The following is an 18466-nucleotide window of genomic DNA, read 5'->3' as shown; positions in this document are numbered from 1 at the left end:
ATTAAATACTGATTCATGAACTGTAAAACAAGTTAAAACCGTAAAGGACATTCAGTTTTAAATATTGATTCCACTTTAATGATTTAATGTCATTTAAATATTAACTATGACATTATGAAAACCTGTCCAAGCCACAAAGGTGTGGAACCATAAAAATGTTAAAGTTAAAACTAAGATCTCAAACAAACATCAATCATCATTATTGTAATTAAGTGAAAGACATACTTCCTTAGAAACAGAACCAAACTTGTCTTTAATTGCATATTTTAACTCCAAATATGTGCAAAAATTATCCTGAAAAATTTAAACAAGTAAGAAAAAAAAATACAACTAAAAATCTAATAAGATTCAAAATTAAAATAATAACAAAAATAAAATACCCAACTGATCCTTCCACTTGATGAAAAATCAATCTTTGCAAACAAACATGCAACATCATTCACATCAATCTAGTTAATCAACATATTAAAAAACGTAAAATCAACAATCAGATATATACTTTAAATCATAAAAGTTTACATTTTTAGATCTTTTTGTAAAATCTAAACTTCAATATACATATATTTAGGTCATAAAACAATACTTTAAAGTGAAATACAGCTGGTAAGCAAAAAATGTTTTCTTTTGCCTTTGCTGTGCATTATTGAAGCAATATACTTATTAATGTACAACAAAAGCATTAACAGGGAAACTATCCGAAATGACACTTTTAATACTCTGATATTTTACAACTGTTGATGGAAGCAGTCTCTCTGAGAGCTACGACAGAGTTCAGGAAACCTTAATACCAGCCAATCTCAAAACCATAATATTAAGTTTTAGTGATATTAAGTTATAGTGTTTTCAATACATTATCATATTGCTAATAATGCTAATAGTGGTACATTTGATAAAATATTATCATCTTAAATATAGTCAACCATTTTGTACATAAACAAACTAAAACATTGAGCTCATTTTTATTCCACTCTACACTTTTTTAAGACATAATTGAGAACATGAAAGTTGCAATTCAGAAATTTTAACATATAATTTAGAAATGTATTTCAGAAACATGTAATTCAGAAATTTTTTTATTTTTATTATTCTAATTCAATCTTAACAAAGCTTCAAGAAACCACTATATTATTATGTTGCGAGTTACTTGCAAACAAAGAAAAGAGTTAAACGGCAAAGAAATGGTTAACAAAAGACTTGAAAGGTTGAAGGTTGAAGGTTGCATGAGTCAGGAAAACTGACTCATGCAACCTTCAACCTTTCAAGTCAAGTTTGTTTTGGTTATTCAGTTTCAAGAAATTATTTTTGATTGCATATATATTGCGTATTCCGAATAAAAATTATAAATATAGCATAAAAAAAAGGTGTCAACAGTTGATAAATGTAGTTACGTGACTGAGTTAGTAGTGGTTTGAATATGCTATATGAAAATTTGTTTTTGGAAACCGTATATCAAATCCATTGCAAAATTAGCATATGCTAAGGTTGCATTTCTTTATCGAGCTCAACACTTTCTTACTCTGTATTCTATTCTCTATCTCAATAAATCTTAAATCCGCCCTTGTATGGAATACTCTTGCAGCCAACCTCCAACCATTATCACATCATCGTAACGTTGCTTCTCTTTCTTATTTCTACTAATACTATAATGGGCACTGCTATGAAGAGCTAGCACCTCTAGTGCCATCTACTAAAATTCATTTTGGTGTGATTCGTCATTCAAGTAAGTCTCATCTTTTTTCTATGACTGTTCCTAAGTGTTCCTTCATCTTTTTTTTATGACTGTTCCAAAAACTCTTATTTGTCTAGTTTTTTTCCTTGAACATCAGTTCTTTGAAACTTGCTTTCTTCATCTTGCTTTCCTGATTCATATAATTTGCAATCTTCTAAGTCGTCTGTCAATCATTATCTTGCTCTACAAACTTCAAAAAAAGAAAGAGCATCATTAGATAAACCAGCCCTAAGGGTCTGCATCTGAAAACGGTACAAGACAAAACGAAACGATAAAAAATATTGTTCTGATAAAACCGTTACAAAAAGAAACAATTTTTATCTTTTTTCGCAAAATACGGTACAAAAAGAAATACAATTTTCTTGTTTCGTGATAAATACGGGACAAATTGACAATAAGCTCTTGTTTTGAAAAAACCGGTACGAAACGAAATAAGGTTAAACTTTTTCCGAAATGAAACGGTTAAAAATGAAACAAACAAACAAGAAATTTCTGAGTTTTACGAGAAATACTAATATTTTTATGACAGATAGGGCTAGCATAAAATAAAAAAGTAATTTATTTTTATATTGTACCAATTTACGCACACATTTTCGATTTTTACGAGAAATTAGTTTTATTTAGACTATTATATTTCACGATAAATTTAAATTTTCACAATAGAAAGTAAAACATTTTTATATCAATATTTGTTGAGTGTTACTTTTGGATAATTCTTCCGGAGTTTCCATTGTTTTTCTTTTGATTCCTGAAGATGTTGGTGTTGAAGGTAAAGAAGAAAAGCATAATGGCATTGATGAAACGTTTTTTGTTTTGAATGATAACTTTTTTTGCTTTTTTAAAAAACTGCTTTGGGTATAGGATTCTTGGGAGGTGTTTTGAATGGAGTTAATGCTAGAAGGTTGAGGGCTTCTTCAGCATCGTTTATAATTTTCAAGGTCATATGAGGATAGAAAAGATCATAATTGACTTTAATCAAAGTCTATTGCTTTGCTGTCTGAGTGGAAAGACTCCTTTTTAATGTCTTTTATCATTTATAATTCCACCGCTGACGCTGAACACTCTCTCACTACAGCTTGATGCAGCTGGAATGCAGAGCACATTTCTTGCCAACTGTGCTAACAATGGAAAAGTAGAGGCATGTTTCTTCCACCATTTCAGCACATTAACTTTATGCTTTTCTTTAACACGAGGCATAGCGTGGAAAGATTCAAACTCCCTTTCAATTTTCCGTACATTTTGACTAATGGTGTTGTTATTATCACCCTGTTCAATCTCTATATTTTGTAAATCGTCGTACTCATTCACACCAGCTGGCACTTTAACTTGTGTAACTTTATGATTATTTTTTTAACTGATCAAAATAGCTTCCGACGATGGATGATCGTTGGTGACCTTTCTGGTGAACTCTTCCAAGATACTGTAATGTCTAAGCATATATCCTGAAATCATAAACAATAACTCTTAAATTTAGTCTTTTAACAAATAACGAATATTAAAGAATGGTTTTTTTACCAAGAAATAAAACTTATAACCTCTAAAGTACGGATGAAGAAGGTTTCCCAAGGCATAGTATTGGTTGTATCTTCCATGTTCATTGCGTGGCTATGTGTAAATGCTTACTTAGTTTTTTACAAAAAGCAATAACTATTTCTCTATATCCATATCGATGTGGTTATGAAGAAAATTGTCAGTTTTATAAAGCATAGTTAGCATATGATGAAGCACTGGTTCAGTGTCCTTGGATATGCAATCTAACATAATCTTCATTTTATTTAATACTGGCATCAGTGAAGCCATCAGTGAAAACTGGTTGTCACTTGGAATAACGCTCTGTTATTTAGTGCATCATTTTCTCTAAGAGAAATCAACACATCTACAAGTTTAAGGATTGACTCTAGCATAAAACAGTTAGAATTCCACCTGGTTTTTACCGGAGCAATGATTTTAACATAGTTTACACAGAGCAACGTACACTCTTTTTCAATAAGTTGACAAGCTAAGGTGGACCTGTGAACTTTGCTAGATAGTTGTGTGGCAATATCTATGCAGTCTTTGACTTCTTGCACTTCATTGGTAGCATGAAGTAGGCTAGTGTTTAGTAGGTGGTCTGCACACAACAGTGATTCATATTTTATTTTGTTCATGATTGACCCAGCATGTTTTATGTTTGTCGCCGCATTGTGGACAATAATTTTCTTGGGCACGGCGTCCAACACCTGATATTTTTGAATTATTTCTTCCAGAGCCTTAAACAAGAATGAAGATAAATTAATGATTTATAAGATAACTTATGCAGCTTTTGGGTTTTACAATAAACTAATAATTCTTTCAGTAAATAACAAAATCCTAGAAGAAACGCTGTTCTAGCGGAAGGATAAGTTTTATTTTTTTTAAATTTTTTTTTTTTTATGAGCACAAATCATAACAACATAAAAAAAATTACTTTGCTAATGTGGTAACCAGTGTGTCTTCCCACATTTGTCAAAGTTGAGAACATATTTCTTCAGTTCAAACTGACCATTGATATAGTGAAGAGTAAGAGGTTTTGCACAGTATCCATAACGCTTTCATAAAGCAATGGCAGCTTGTACTTTGAAAATGTCGAGGAATGTTTTACATTTACTTTTGGATTTAAATGCTCCACTGTTTACTTGAAGCATGGTTCATCTACTAGAGTGAATGGACTACCTGACTTGGCAATGTATGACATGATTACCAACTCTGTCTCAAATTGCCTGACTGATTGGGAAGAATATTTCCCAATAGTTCCCACATTAACACTTTTAGATGGGCCTTTTTGTGATTGTTGATCTAAAAAAACGAAATAAAAATTAAAGTTAAACATAAAAATTATCATTATACAAGGAAAAACATTTTATGAAAAATAACTAGAAACTTACTGCATGCATCATTCAGTTCGAAGGCAGCTTCTGTAATTTCTTTAATATCTTCTTTTCTTTGGCGCTCAAGTTCGATTTGGGCTCTTAACATCTTAGCGTAGTCAGTGGGATGCTTGGTTTTCAGATGGTACATGATACCACTAGTGGATCCATCAGTTAACTTGATTTGGATTTGACACTTTTTACATTCCCCACACTTAACACCTGACACAGTAACTTTATTGAAATAACTCCATAAAATTGTAGCTTTTATAGGCATGATTATATGATTGAGAAAAACTATGATGCTGAAACAATCAAAATGATGACTAAAATCAAAAATTCTTTTTTTTTAGTTAAGTGGAAATTAATTTGAATGTTTAAGATCAAAAATGTTTACATCCAACAGATGAAAAACTAGTTTTTTCATAAAATTGCATTGCTTTGTTAATAAAGTTTTTAGTTAAACTTTCGTTTACAAAATATTAAGTTAGTAAGTATTAAACGTGAAAGTTCATGTATTGCTCGGGGGCGTAAGAATCATGCAATTTCAGTTTTCGGCGGGGAGTTATGAAATGTTTCGCAAAAACCGATACGAAACAAAACAAGTTTATTTTGTTTCGTAAGTAACAGTAAAAATCGAAACAATAATTTCATGTTTCGTAACAACATGATACAAAGCGAAACAAGATTTATGTGTTTCGTATATGATATTTTTTGTTTCGTAAAAACAGAACGAAACGAATATTTACATTTTGTATCATTTCAAACCAAACATCCGAGAGGATATGAGCAGACGCAGACCATTAACCAGACCAAATATGACAACAGTATTCCATATCGGGACAAATAAGAGATTTGTAGAGGTAGAGAATAGAATCAGGAGTAAGAAAATGACAAGCATAAAAAATAAATTTAGCAAATGCTAACTTTGCAATCAATTGTATGTGTTATTTCTATGAGAGGTCAGTAGTGAAAGATAATTTAAGAAGAGGAATCTGTGAGAGAGTTGCCATTCATTAATATAAAAATGTCAACAACATTGTGAAAGTTGCTTGCAGCAAATAACTGAGTTTTGTTGGAGTTAAAATTTACAAGCCACTGCAAGCCCCAATCTGCTACAGAAGTGAGATCAAATTCAAGATTGGCTGCCAGTTCTAAGCAATAGAAAACAGAAGACTTTTTGTCAAGACAGGATTATAAATTTGAGTCATCAGCAAATAGAGCCATTATAGATGTAAGATTATTAATGTAGATAAGAAACAAAACAGGACCAAGGATAGAACCTTGAGGTACCCCAGAAAATACTGGAAATGAAAAAGAGTGTTGGCTTTCAAGGATGGCTTAGAAGATTGGATAATAGTTGGAGGGGTCAAAATGTTTTCCAGAGTTTTTAAAAATTTGAACCACAGATGCCATTTCCCACCAGGCAGGAAAACAAGATTCAGTCAAGTTCTTATTAAATAGTTTAGAGAGAATTAAAAAGAGTTCTAGAGAACACTTTTATAAGACTATGACAGAAAATGTTATCTGGACCACAAGCCATAGAAGAAGTTAATTGAGATGACTTTAGCAATGGAAGTTGGAGTGATTTGAATGTCTCACAATTGGTTAACCTGCTTAACTGGAATGGAAGTAAGAACCCTAAGAATTTGCTTTTACTTCTTCTTGAACTTTTCCGCAACTGTTTCAATAATATTTTGAACAGTTTGTTCATTACTCTTTCTAACTTTGACAACTGTTAATATGTCTACTTTATGCAATAGCTGGTTAATTGAACTTTTTAGCACAGAAAAGTAATTTCTATCTTTGTTAAAAACTTCTTTCTTAAATTCTGTTTTGTGGAAGCAGTTAATAATAGTAGTTTCTAAAAATTCATTGCATAAATGAACAAAGATTTTTATAGCTTTAAATATAGAGAATGAAATCTGTTATTTTTCTATTTTCATTTAATTAACAAAATCATAAATAATATTTGCAGTTCAAAATCAAATGAATCCTTAATTCATAGGCTGCAAACAGTTTACTTTCCCCTAATCCAATTGGATTAGGGGAAAGTAAACTGTGATTGATTTAAGATTCTCAACATTTGGATGGGCAGATGGGCAATTATTAATAATCAATGCTATATTTTGACCTTCTAACACAAACTTACTGTCATATTCTTTGAGCCAATATTCAAATAGGTTAAGTCCATCCAACACTTCTGCGTATGGTAACAGCACAAAATGCTTCTAATTCTAAGTGACAGATTTTGTTTGATTTCCTAATGACAAACATAGAGATTTTTTCTGCAGACATCTTGGTTGCAGCTAGTTGAACCACAACTAACTGAACTAAAACTTTTGCCTCTACTAATTTTCTTACCTTTTAAATCCATACTTTTGCTGAAAGTGCTTTATAAAACAAACCGAGCGCGGTACAACCAGGAACATAGTGGGATCAAATTTGGAACCTCTCGCTTATAAAGTGAGCACACTACCACTACACATTACAGCATTAAATACATAACAAGAATCATAGAAGACAGTGTTCTCGGCAAAGTTGTTTACATACAAAGAGCCATCATTTTATTCTAAACCTTTACAAAGACACAAATAGTTTTGAAATCCACACAAATTTTGCAGAGTAATTAATTAGATTGCACAAAGAATCTTTTACTTCTGTTTTAAAATCAAACTTTCAATAAATTAAAATAAAATGAATTGAATAAAATGAATGATTAATTCTTTCCATAAAAAATGATTCAAAACAAAGGAATGTTTTGGTGTTTTTTTAGTTTTACTTTTTACTTCCAACAAGGAACCAACCACTTTTACTTCCAACAAGGACCAACCACAGAGTTAAAACTGAAAGAAAAAAGATGAAGTTTAAGAAGCAAGATAAAGATTAACAAAGGACTTAAAAGATTACAAATTATATGAAACAGGAAAACAAAATGAAGAGAGCGAATTCCAAAGAACTGATGTTCAAAGAAAAAAAACTAGACAAAAAAGAATTTTTGGAGTACTTGAGAGCAGTCAAAGTAAAAGGATGAGACTTAATTGAATGACGAGTAACACAAGAATAAATTTTAGTAAATGGCACTAGAGATGCTAGCTCTTTAGAGCAGTGTCCATTATAGTAGTTATAGAAAGAAGAAAAAGAAGCAACATTACAACAATGTGATGATGGTTGGAGGCTGGCTGCAAGAGCAGGTCCAACTATGTTTACAATGTGTTTTTGCACCTTGTCTAAAAGAGAAAGAGCATCATTCGAAGATCCATTCCAGATATGGCAATAGATTCCATATAAGGATGGATTTGAGATTTATAGAGATAAAGAATAGAATCCCGAGTAAGAAAGTGGCGAGCACAATAAAGAGATGCAACCTTAGCAGATGCTAATTATGCAATGGATTTGATGTAAGAGTTAACCCTAGAAGACAAAGGGTAAATGACTCATTGAGTACATTACTATTCATAAATATAGGAAAATCTAGATTGTTGCAATAACAATTAGGTAAAAAATATTGAGTTTTATGTGAGTTAAAGTTTAACAGCCACTGAAAACCCCATGCTGTAGCAAAAGTGAGATCCTTTTCAAGCTTAAACCCCACACCCTCTAATCAATCAGAGAGTGTTGGCTTCTTTTGACGACAAAAATAAATGGTATTATCATCAGCAAACAATGCTACCTTATGTGTAGAATTTCTGGGAGATCATTAACGCTAATTAAAAAAAGTATAGGGCCAAGGAGAGTACTTTGAGGAACCCCTAAAGTTACAGGAAATGAACAAGAGTGCGGTCCATTAAAAATAACTTTTATACTATGATTGGTAAGAAGGATTTAATAATCTTAAAGATGTTACCTGAGTACATTAAGAAGAGAGCTTAAGGAGAAGACCAGCATGTCAAACTTTATCAAAGTTTAGAAATGGCAATAGCTCTAACCTCTTAACATCTATTTAATGCACAATAAAACCTTTTGACAATTACTGTTAACATTGTTTAAAACCATTTAAAAATAAGATACAACATGTTTGTGTAAATCCTCATGAAGGGAGATTCACATCATTTGCATTATTATTTTGCTCATCATGTTTGTTTGTTTTTTTGAACCATGCAGACACTGTTTGCTTTGGAATGCCAAATTTTTTCAAAATGGATGATTCTCCTTTGCCAGATGATTTTCCTTTGGAAGTTTTTTTTGTACCTTTTTATAGTCTATATATATATATTTATATATATATATATATATATATATATATATATATATATATATATATATATATATATATATATATATATATATATATATATATATAAAATTAGTTTTTATTGTTTTGTATTTTTTATAGAATACATTTTGTATTTTTTAGTTGTAGTTCTTAATTTAGGAAAAAGCGTCAATTTCTCAGCTTCAAAAAATATGCACACTGTTTATGCCTACAATATCAGCATGATAGTTAAGCATTAAAATCTTGCTAATTTGGATTATTCCAACTTTTACTAGGTCATACAGATTTTTAATTCCTTTTTCAACTTAGCATAAAATCATCTGCTTAGGTCGTACCCCTGGTTAGACCAGTAGGCTTTTTTTTTAGTAACCTTTGACATTTTATTTTAATAAATAGAAACTAATCAAAGCCTAATCAAATCAATATTATCTGTGAATTATAAACTTTTAATTTGTTGAATTATACAAAACACAATGGTATTAATTCAGTTTTCTAATGTTTTATGTTTTGAACTATTGTTGAAGCTATATGCATATAAAAAAAGTTAGCAAATGGTCTAACCAGGGGTACGACCTAAGCAGATGATTTTATGCTAAGTTGAAAGAGGAATTAAAAATCTGTATGACCTAGTAAAAGTTGGATTAATCCAAATTAGCAAGATTTTAATGCTTAATTATCATGCTGATATTGTAGGCATAAACAGTGTGCATATTTTTTGAAGCTGAGAAATTGACGCTTTTTCATTTTTTTTAAAAACTTTCAAATGAAAATTTAGGCATTATAGAAAGAAAAAAAATGCTTTTAAAACACTTTCAACATTTTATTTTTTTCAAAAAACTTTTCCGATTATGTCAAATTTATACCAGCTATATTAAAAATATTTACATAAAAGAAGTATGTTGTTGGCTTAGACACATTACCTTGTTAATCAAAAACATTCATTAAATCTCTCAACTTTAAACTCTAAAACATAAAGCCACTGCATAGAGAAACAGGTTGAGTGCAGTACTTCCAGAGACATAGCATGAACCACTTGATTGTAAACCAAAAGTTATACTACTAGTCTAATATCGCTTGGAAAGTATCTACAATTGGGTGGATGTTTCTAGTAATAGTGATAATTTTGAATAAAATATTTCTACATGCAAAAAAATTAGGAAAAAAAAAGCTGTATTGCATTGTCACTAGTTAAACTCAATGTGGCTAAATACATGTAAACCAACAAGCACACAAATGATTTTCTTTATGAATTCTCACAAAGTTTCAATTGCAAAAGTCTGTACAGGGAGATTTTAGATAATGATATTTTAGATTTATTTGTTTGTACCTGGTTTCATTGGAAGTTTTACTTAAGGTCTTTACTGATTATGTTTTTGATTAGTTTTTTTGGGTAAACTCACTGTAAAAAAAGAACCTAATATATAATACCATCTTTATGTGCGCTTTTTACTGTATATGCTCCTACATACTTCAAAAACTTTAGTTTATCTCAAACATTGGAACTTTGGAAATTTTACTGTCTTTCAATTAACAGTTTTCTAATTCTTCTGATAACCACTTTCTTCCTCTTTGGAAGAAAGTGGTTATCAGCTTTTAATTGATTCCCAACATAATTAGTGGCTGCTTATAGCCTTGTTGAGAATTATTTCTTATTTTAAAAAATAGTACAAACTTTTAAATGGTGGTCTGTATGTTATTTTTTCCATAGTGACCTTTTTTTTTTTAATTTCTTTGCTACTTGGGACACTTTAAGCTCCAGGCCCTTGTTTGGCTGTTCGCCAGAATAATGAACACAGACACTAGCATAACTATCATAAATGTATTTGCTAATGAATATATCTACAATATATATTTACACCTATGATAAGGACATGCACTTTTATTTAATACGTCCATTTAATATGTCCTTCAATACCAAATAAATTAAAAATATAAATTGAAATTAAACTATTCAACTATCTAGACTATTTTAAATTGTAAATATTAACTAATTCAAAAATAAAAAATGACAAAGAATGACTAAAAACTTATTAGAAGAATTTTTGATAAAACACTACTTATAATAATAGTAATAGTAATAATAATATTAATAATAACAATAACAATAATAATATTAATAATAACAATAAAAACTATACTTTTTTTGTTTAGTGGACGTTCGTGTACCTAGGGCCTGCTTGTACCTAGAGCCACCTCACTTTATTTGGAAGCTATAAAGCTCTAAGTCAGTCTAAGTTATGCTTCTCAGTCAGGTGATTAGTTATAAAAATTTTAGTTTTATAATCCTATTTTGATTTTCAGAGAGTGTTGCCACATTAAATTATAATCCGAAAACACTTTTTGATGGTCTAAAGTAAAGATTTTCCTCTGGTATCTTTACAATACTAGAGGAAACTCTTTTCTACAGGTTTTTGTATATTATTCAATAAGTTTCCTCTCAATCCAGGTTTGTTAATAGATGATAACGGGTGATGCGGAAGTTATTGGACAAAATAAAACGTCAATAACTTATTTATAAATAAAAAAACAAACTACTATTATATTTTTTTTATATAAAGCATTTATCTTTTAATAAAAATATATTATTTTTTATATGAAAAAACACCACCATCTGCAATTGATCTCAATTTTGCTCTGACGCCTTTCATATGCAACTGTAAAAAGTTTAAATCAATTTCTTGTAGTTTTAGTTTAATGCGATCAATCAAAACTTGCTCTGTTGAAGCTTGCCAATCTCCCTCGTAAACCTTCTGTGCCAAATGTCCCCAAAAATTTTCAATTGGTTGTGCTTGAGGCACATTTGGGGGATTGGATTCTTTATCAACGTAATAGACATATTGGTCCATCCAATTTAGAGAACCTTTAGAATAATGAGAACTTGCTAAATCTGGCCAAAATAAATAGTTAATGTCTCCATGATACTTGTGAATAAATGGAAGAAGTCATTTTTCTAAACATTCATTAATATAGATTGATGAATTGATCGCAACAGCCTTGGAAGTGCAAAACAATTGCTCAGACATACCACGGTCAGATATGGCTATCCACAATAATAATTTTTTTGGAAATTTCTCTTTTCCTATAAAACGAACACTTTCTGGGCATGTCTTTTTGTTGTTTGTGTAGTATCCAGAATTTCCAGGCATGTTGTCCCCTGCAAAACAAAAGTATTTTTCGTCATCGATGACTAGAAGCGATTTTGTGTTATAGAGTTGGTTAACTAGTTTCCTGCTTCTTTTCTTTGCCTTTATTTGTTGCTCTATAGTGTATTTTGGAGTCTTTTCACGTTTTCTATCTAATATTCATTTTTTTTAACTGACGACCATTTGTCGATTGATTTACACCGAATTTAATACCTATTTTTCTCTGACTGACCCCTTTTCGATTGTTGACAAGTCTTGTTAATTCGGCTTTCTTTTCTCTAGTCCAGGATGTCGGACGACCAGGGTGCTTTCTATCAGAAAACGATTGAACAGTTTCAAGTCTTTTTAGGTTATCATATATTGTACTTCGAGCAAATCCTTCCTTTTCAAAATGATTTACGATTTTTTTTTTTTATATTAGGTTTATTTACAAAAAACATTTTTAGTCGCTTTCAAAAAGATTTTCGTTCAGCTGCATTTAACCTCATTTTAAATAATTGTGTTTCAAATAATAAAGTTTATATTTTATAGAACATTTATGCCTACGCATAAAACTACAAAAACTAATTATTATGCTCAAATAATGAAATTAGGATTTGTCCAATAACTTCCACATCAGCCGTTATTTTCAATGAAACTATTAAGTTTTGTACCTAGGGTTATAGTTTGCTTTTACCTAGGGTCATATTATATGTGTTAATCTGATAAAAAATTTGTTTGATTACAAGGTAGATTATTGAATTTCAATTGGTGAGAGCAGGATTGGGGTCAAATACACTTGATCAAATACAAATACGGTTATTCTAAATTTATAAATACAAATTTGAATACAAATATATGCAATCGGCATTTCCCAAATACAAATACAACTTTTGTATTCTAGGTTAAGAAAAAATATAAAGATTTTTTTTAAACAAGACTGATAAAATAGTCTATATATAAAAAAATGAAAACAAGCCTTGGTATTAACCAAAAAAACACTGGTTAACCTAGTTTATGGAACTGCAAATATATTTCAATCAAATATAAATACAAATAAAATATTGAAGACATTTTTTTATCAAATACAATATGAATACAAATATGCTAAAGTAACCTATTTTTACCAACAACAACAACAACAAAATATTCATTTTCCTTTTTAAATCATACAATTATATTATAAAAATAATAAATATTAAATTAATAATAATAATTAAAAAAAAAACTTCATAACTCTATTGATTGTAGTAAGTAAAAATAATAATAATAATAATAATATATATATATATATATATATATATATATATATATATATATATATATATATATATATATATACATATATATATACATATATACATATATTTATATATATATATATATATATATATATATATATATATATATATATATATATATATATATATATATATATATACATATATATATATATATATATATATATATATATATATATATGTATATATATATATATATATATATATATATATATATATATATATATATATATATATATATATATATATTAGGGTGATTCAAAAAACAACTTTTTTTGAAATTGTCTGCTGCCACCCCCTAAATGTGTTCTATGTAATAAATTAATACTAAATTTAAAAAATTTTTGAATAAAAATTTTAGGGGTCGCTTAAGACCCTTTAACATCAGAAAGGTTCCTAATATTTTGAAAAAAAAAGTTCTTCAAAAGCATATTATGTTGGGTCTCAAAAGAAGTGAAATTTAAAAAAAAAATTTCAAAAATAGTAAAAAAAAATTTATGGAAACACAAATTAAAAAAGTTTGTTCAAAAAAACTATGAAAATAAGTACTTTTTTATTTTTAGTTAACAAATGGTAGTTTTTAGGCCATAAAATTTAAAAATATACACACACACACACACACACACACACACACACACACACACACACACACACACACACACACACACACATATATATATATATATATATATATATATATATATGTATATATGTATATATATATATATATATATATATATATATATATATATATATATATATATATATATATATATATATATATATATACATTATATATATATATATACATTATATATATATATATATATATATATATATATATATATATATATATATATATATATATATATATATATATATATATAATGTTATTATATATATTATATATATATATATTATATATATATATATATATATATATATATATATATATATATATATATATATATATATATATATATATATATATACATAAATAATAATAATATAAAATAATACAATAATGAGTAAATTAATTATAAGTATTTAATAATAATAACTAAATGATTGATAAGGATGGTGTCACTCAAACAGAATTCTGATCAAATGAGTGACACCAGTTTTTAAATATAATATGATTAATAATAAGCATACACACATAGAACGTACATTAACAAAGTAAACATTTAGAAATCATACTTTGATGATAATAATAAAAAATAAACAAACAAGAAGTTAATGATAATAGTTGTAGTAATCATAATTAAAAAAATAAGAGTATATTTTAAATATTAAGTGAAAATCATGTCAATATGTTAGAATAAAATTGTTCTCAGAATTTTTTTTAATACAAATTTTTATTACCAAATACAAATTCGTATTTGACCTCAACCCTGGTTTAGAGCATTTATTTTCGTGATTTTTTTGGAATTGTTATTTAATGCGTAGACTTATTTGTGTTGATAAGTTTTGCAATCAAATTGTGTTATTTAATATGTTCAGAACTGTTTGTGTAATTATCAGGTACAGATTAGTATATTTTACAGTGATCAATAAGGAATGTATTATTATGGTGTTTTATTTTAGTTTCAGAGAGCTGCCTTAGGTACAACAGCTGGTGGCATAGGTACAATTAAAAAAAGGCTTATAGTACCTAGGGCCAGTAATTTTTAAACTCTTCTACATGACAATATATATTTACTTAACAATATATAACTATTATATATTTAAAGTCAATATACCTATATTATTATTCCCAGGCTCCATTATACCTAAATTAATACAAAATAATTAGTATTAATTAAAGAAAAGTAATTAGATATGTGATCATATCAATTTAATAATTTTTAAACAAGTTCGGGGTGTTGACAAAATTTGGCATTGAAAAAATCTGGCAAAAATCTGGCAAATCAAATCATTGAGATTGGAAAAATCTGGCCCTAGGTACTCAAACTTTAAATTATGTTTTTGATATAATACAATTCCTTAATAATTTACAGATTCATATATATCAGGTTTTAGAATAAATATATTTTTAAGTTCTTCAAATAATTAACTTACAGATTGATATATATCAGTATTTAGAATAAATATATTTTTAAATTCTTCAAAGCACAATGTTCTCTCATCTTCATCAGAATTCTAAAAATTAAATTTTGTTACACAACCAAAAATTTATAGTTATTTTTCTAAGGAAGCAACTTATACATCTGTTGTTTTCCATCAATAACTTTTATTGAATAATGAAAGATAAACAGTAAACTTACTTTAAATGCTTGTTTTATAATCTTCATATGATCTAACGTCAAGTATTCTTCCAACTAAATAAACACTGTAAACATTTTAGTAAAAGTCTAAAAAAAGTTTAAAAGGAGTTGAGTGGATGATTTTACTCAGATTTCTCAAACTTTTTTAAAAAATAAAATAAATAAAAGACTTAATAATAAATTCTAAATATAAAATGAGCTGATAATTTTAGAAGAGCATTCTTTTGACATTTTTTTAAAACATTAGAAAAAGAATTAGATATCTGCATAACACATAATTAACAGTTCAAAATGCAAAGAACTTGGTCCCATAAAGCCAAGATGTCAGAGCAATTCTATCTTTACCTCTTAAATTTACAGTAAAATGCTAAATGTTAGATGAAAAATAAAGTGCTTAAAATGTTTTTCATCAAAACTTAAAATTATTTGCTTAAACCAAACAAAGCTTTAAAACATATAATTTTTGGATTTTAAAGATTTAAGGACATTTGATAATTAAATGTAAACTGTGGCTGTTGATTTAATTTTAAAAACTTAGAAAAAACTTAGAGAAAAAATTAATAAAAATACTCGAGTAAACAAGATGATTATCGCAGATATGGTTTAAAAGCTGAATATATTTGAAGAAACTATGTGTAGTCATTTGAAGAAATTATTTATGTGTATTATTGTAGTTACTTAATTACAATAATATATATTTATTCTACATAAACTGATAGTTTAAATAAATAGCTATTCTATTTTGTTAAAATTTATCACTCATTAAATTTTAAGATCTACCTTTGTTTTAGATAAGTCTATTGGTTCTTTAGATAAGTTTTTCTGTTCTAAAACATGAACATCTCTATTAAGGGCACCTTTATGACTTATTTGTGCACTTCTTGATAAGGTATCATGTGGTTTGTTAAATAAGATATCAACCTCTCCATTTGATATATTCATCTTTTGATTCATTGCAGCAATCAACTTATTTAACCTGTTTTCATTTAAAAAACGACAAGAAATGCAAAATTATATTTAATTTTATATAAATTTTTAAATTTTATAATTTAATGTACAACATTCATTCAAAATTTATAACAAAAAATGTTTTTTTTTTATAAATAATTACTATAATTTGTTGAACTTTAAATTTTGCTTATCACACATTTTTAATTTATTTATTTTATTTACTCTATAATTTATATTTTGAATTTTATATATATATATATATATATATATATATATATATATATATATATATATATATATATATATATATATATATATATATATATATATACATATATATATATATATATATATATATGTATATATTATTATTATTATTATTATTATTATTATTATTATTATTATTATTATAATTTTTGATAAAACTTAAATCATAAAAAACAAAAAAAGTTTAGTTCTAACCATTTTAAACTCCCTTTTTAAATTAAATTTTTAACTTAAAATTTATAACCTTAAATTTTACAGTTAGTTAACTCAAAATATTGTTAACTAACTCAAAATATTTGAGTTTATGGTTGTATTAGTTAAATAAGTCAAATAAAATTTGATTATCTTGCTATCTAAAAAATATCTTATTACCTATGATTGCCAACAAGTGAATAAGATATAGGTAATCTTTGTAGAAGTAGGGCCTAAGACTAAAATTTTGAAGCTTAATTTAGTTTGATTTTCTTTTCACTTTAGCCTAAAGTAGTTAAAATGCAAGATCTACTAAAATAGTAAGGTTGCCAAAATCTTTTTAGTTTTATACTACAACAACTACAAAATTTAGGCATTAATTCCTACAACTAGTAGTACAAATAATTGGGCCTTTACCAAACCTTTGTACGACATCAGTTACTAATTTAATTAGTAATTATAAAGTTTTAAAGTAAACTTTTATTTTTTTCAAAAGGTGAAAAATGTTTAAACTTCATTTTAATATAAAAAAATTTAAAATTTTCTTTTGTTATTATAACTAAAACTGAATATATTATAACAACAAAAAAAGAAAAATAGAATGAATAACTATTTTGCAAATAATTGGATTTGCGATTTGCTCCGTTACTACGAAACGCGAGCTAAATAGAATTGGATTAGCCGCTAAAAGAGGTTTTTGTAAACAAACTTTTTTGTTTTGCCATCATATCTCTCTCCCTCGTGATTTGTTTATTTCATTGTATTTTATTGTATTTAGTAATGTCGTATTTTATTGCATTCAGTAATTTCATTACTTTATTGTATTCAGTAACGGATTTAAGGGAAGGGTCATGGCACCCCCTACCGTGAAGAAGCACCTACCGTGGTTTTTGAAAAAATCAGTAAATTTATTATGTTTGTTTTTTTTAATTTATTTTTTTAGCATTATTTTATACAAAACTAACTTATTTCACTAATAAATAATTTTTAAAAAGATGTATTTTTAAAGATTTAAAATGTTTTTTTACCCGCAAATGTTTTTTTATTGCTACCTTAAGAAAATCTTTAATAGTAAAAAAAAGTTTGTCTAGTTTTTTTACGACTTAAAACTTATATAATTTTTTTGATAAAAGTTTAAAATAGTTGTAAAAACATTGAATATTTTAAATTTTATCAAAAAATATAAGTATTTTTTGTATAACATTGTTTAATCTTTTACGCGATAGGTGATTACGAAAATTATAATAGTTAGCACTTACCGTTTATAAAAATATTTTTTCGAACGCGTTTTATTTTGTGAAGTTTTCTCTCTAAAAAACCATTTCAGTTCAACTCAATTACCAATTAAAGGTAATTTAACCCAAGAGAGTATTTATTTGATATATTTTTTTATACTTTATTTATCATGTGAAATGAATTTAACCCTAGGGAGTATTTATTTGATATGTTTTTCATACTTTATTTGTTATGTGAAATGAATTCGATTAGAAAGATGCAAGGTTCAAAAAAGAAACAAAATATTCGAAAAAAGCTTTT

The 18466-nt window shown here is 27.2% G+C and overlaps 1 protein-coding gene across 1 annotated transcript in view; it reads right to left on the bottom strand.

Moving 5' to 3' along the window:
• Window positions 1–17218, bottom strand: part of LOC101239688 (cilia- and flagella-associated protein 337) — an 83948-nt gene extending 66730 nt beyond the window's left edge. Inside the window, exons 1-6 of the mRNA XM_065812562.1 lie at window positions 17111–17218; window positions 16301–16496; window positions 15521–15574; window positions 15315–15395; window positions 381–449; window positions 226–294 (exon numbers count right to left, since the gene is read on the bottom strand). Coding sequence (XP_065668634.1) covers window positions 226–294; window positions 381–449; window positions 15315–15395; window positions 15521–15574; window positions 16301–16474 — 447 coding nt within the window. The 5' untranslated portion in view covers window positions 16475–16496; window positions 17111–17218. The remainder of the gene's footprint in view (window positions 1–225; window positions 295–380; window positions 450–15314; window positions 15396–15520; window positions 15575–16300; window positions 16497–17110) is intronic.
• Window positions 17219–18466: the final 1248 nt, after the last annotated feature.

Source organism: Hydra vulgaris, chromosome 12 (assembly GCF_038396675.1).
Source record: "Hydra vulgaris chromosome 12, alternate assembly HydraT2T_AEP".
NCBI classification, from domain to species: domain Eukaryota; kingdom Metazoa; phylum Cnidaria; class Hydrozoa; order Anthoathecata; family Hydridae; genus Hydra; species Hydra vulgaris.
The sequence above is the reverse complement of the archived record's forward strand: the minus strand, read 5'-3'. Positions and strand labels throughout refer to the sequence as shown.